This window comes from Cyprinodon variegatus, unplaced genomic scaffold (genome assembly GCF_000732505.1).
Source record: "Cyprinodon variegatus isolate N-32 unplaced genomic scaffold, C_variegatus-1.0 Scaffold326, whole genome shotgun sequence".
NCBI classification, from domain to species: Eukaryota; Metazoa; Chordata; class Actinopteri; order Cyprinodontiformes; family Cyprinodontidae; genus Cyprinodon; species Cyprinodon variegatus.
Window position 1 is genome coordinate 462386 of NW_015150779.1, and position 2144 is coordinate 464529.

A 2144-nucleotide genomic window follows, 5' to 3' on the forward strand; every position below is an offset into this window, starting at 1 on the left:
AGAAAGAAAGAAAGAAAGAAAGAAAGAAAGAAAGAAAGAAAGAAAAAAAAGAAAGGAAAAAAAAGAAAGAAAAAAAAGAAAGAAAGAAAAAAAATTTCTCAAGGGAGTGTTTAAATACTTTTGAAGAGATTCTTTCCCGTGAGAAGACAAATTCTGGAAGAGCAGCTCTGTGTGTTGTTAACTTCCTGTGGAAGGAAACCCGGTCAGTAGATAAATACAAGAAACCCTACATCAGTAGATAAGTATTTCCTCAGCTCTGCAAAAGCAATCAGTCCACTGTAGTTTGAGGTTCATAAAAAGGATCCTTAAAGTTACCCTTCAGTTTTTCTTCAAATTCCTTGAGGTATGTACGTCTCTTTGTACATTTAGCTGCATGGCACAGGGAAATCAGATTTTTGATCATTTGTAGCTCTTAAGAACTTGGCATTTGATTAAAATTCAGATGTGTTTCATTCTAACTTAGTAAGGACGGTTTTCTTTCTGTTCCTGCAGTTTAAAGAACTCCACTGCCTAACATGCTTTCCTGGGAAAGAATTCGTCTGGTTTTACTGACTGGGTTGTCTTTCTACAGCCAAGTAAGTGTGTGTTTTTTTCAGGAACTGTTTAAAACCAGAGATTTCCATAAAATCCTTTCACCATGTAATCATTTATTTTTAAGGTTAATCTCAGTACTTCAAAACTGCTGAATGCATCCTCTGCTGTTATTGATGATCTCTATAATGGATGCCGTGAAGAAGCCATGAAGAAGTTTAATCCTGACGTTTTACAACAAGAGCTTGGCAAAAGTGAAAAACTGCAGGAAGCTTGGAACAAATGGGAGAAAGAGAAAACAAAACTAAATTGTTCATCAAAGATCCCTGGAGGAAATAAAGAGCACACCTCTGCCCTGTCCGTCTTCTACTACTACAGGGGTACAAACTTTATTAAGGAGCTGAATAATGCAGTGGAGATGATGATGACAAATATTACCACATATGAAAATGACTTTCATTTCAAGGCCCTTCATTTCCTACTGATGGATTCCATGAAGTTGTTGAAGCCAAAGGAATGCAAGGAGGTATATTTAGTCCAGGAGGAGCAAATAAAACAAGAACCAAGCTCAAGTGTAAGGTTTGCAAGTTTCATCGTTGCTGAAACAGACTTGGAATTGATTGATTATGTAGACCAAGTTGTTCTTAAAATAAAAACTTGCTTCTACGTCGACCTGGGGGACCAGCTTTGTCAGAGATATCTTGGTAAAATACTCCTATCTCCGGCTGAAGTCTTCACCATAGAGACCGTAGCTGAAAAGGAGAACAGTGATGGTGATGAGTTCACTGAAGTGGTTTTGGCCCATTCTGCACTAAAAGGCAACCACAACTGTATCATGTTTTCAAGGTATGTATCATGTTTTCATCCTCATCAAAGTTCAACAGATATCCACATTAAAACAAAGTAAAAATCTCGGAAGGATCTTTACCTTAGTGCAATAAAGGTAGTTAACATACAATATGTTTCTGGACATCTAACGAGCCTATATTGAGCCTCCCTTAAATATACCCACCCACCACAAAGTATGTTGGTTTTTAATTTAATTCCTGTTGTTTTTTTATTATTTTGTTCTTAGTAAAAAACAGTTGAAAAATCCAGTATGAGTTTAAATAAACAAACATAAACTGTCTCTATTAACTAAAATATGGTAATATCTTGGTTAATAATATTTGTCAGTTTCCCTTTGCCTAATAGCAAAAGGGAGCTCTATCAGTGAGGGGTTAACCAACCTTTGGAATTGTTCATACAGACTAACAGTCTTTCCTGATAACTTCTCTAAGCATAGAGCACACAGTCAAGCTGACTGCAGCTCAGGAATTTTGGAAGCAGGAGTGGAAAGATTCAGTGTTTATATAGTACTGTTATCTTCCAAAATATACCCGCATACAGGGACTTTTTTTTTAAGCTGCACCAACTAGGACTTCAATCCAAATCCCCCTGCCCCCTCCTCTTCGACCCATCCCTACCCCCCACCGCCCACACTTTACAGCTTGTAGCTTATTTGCTGTTTTAAAACGTCAAAGAAATTGGGTGCAATAAATGAAGGAGAAATTTAAAGTTTTCAAAACATTATGCTGATGAAGATTATCAGTCATCTAGGTCATAGTCATTCT

The 2144-nt window shown here is 36.9% G+C and overlaps 1 protein-coding gene across 1 annotated transcript in view; it reads left to right on the plus strand.

The window, feature by feature from the left end:
* The first annotated feature begins 163 nt into the window (after positions 1–163).
* The window catches only part of LOC107091118 (ecto-ADP-ribosyltransferase 5-like), a 7453-nt gene continuing 5472 nt past the window's right edge, over positions 164–2144 (plus strand). The window contains exons 1-3 of the mRNA XM_015384870.1: positions 164–343; positions 493–575; positions 659–1377. Of these exons, the coding sequence (XP_015240356.1) occupies positions 516–575; positions 659–1377 (779 nt within the window). The 5' untranslated portion in view covers positions 164–343; positions 493–515. The remainder of the gene's footprint in view (positions 344–492; positions 576–658; positions 1378–2144) is intronic.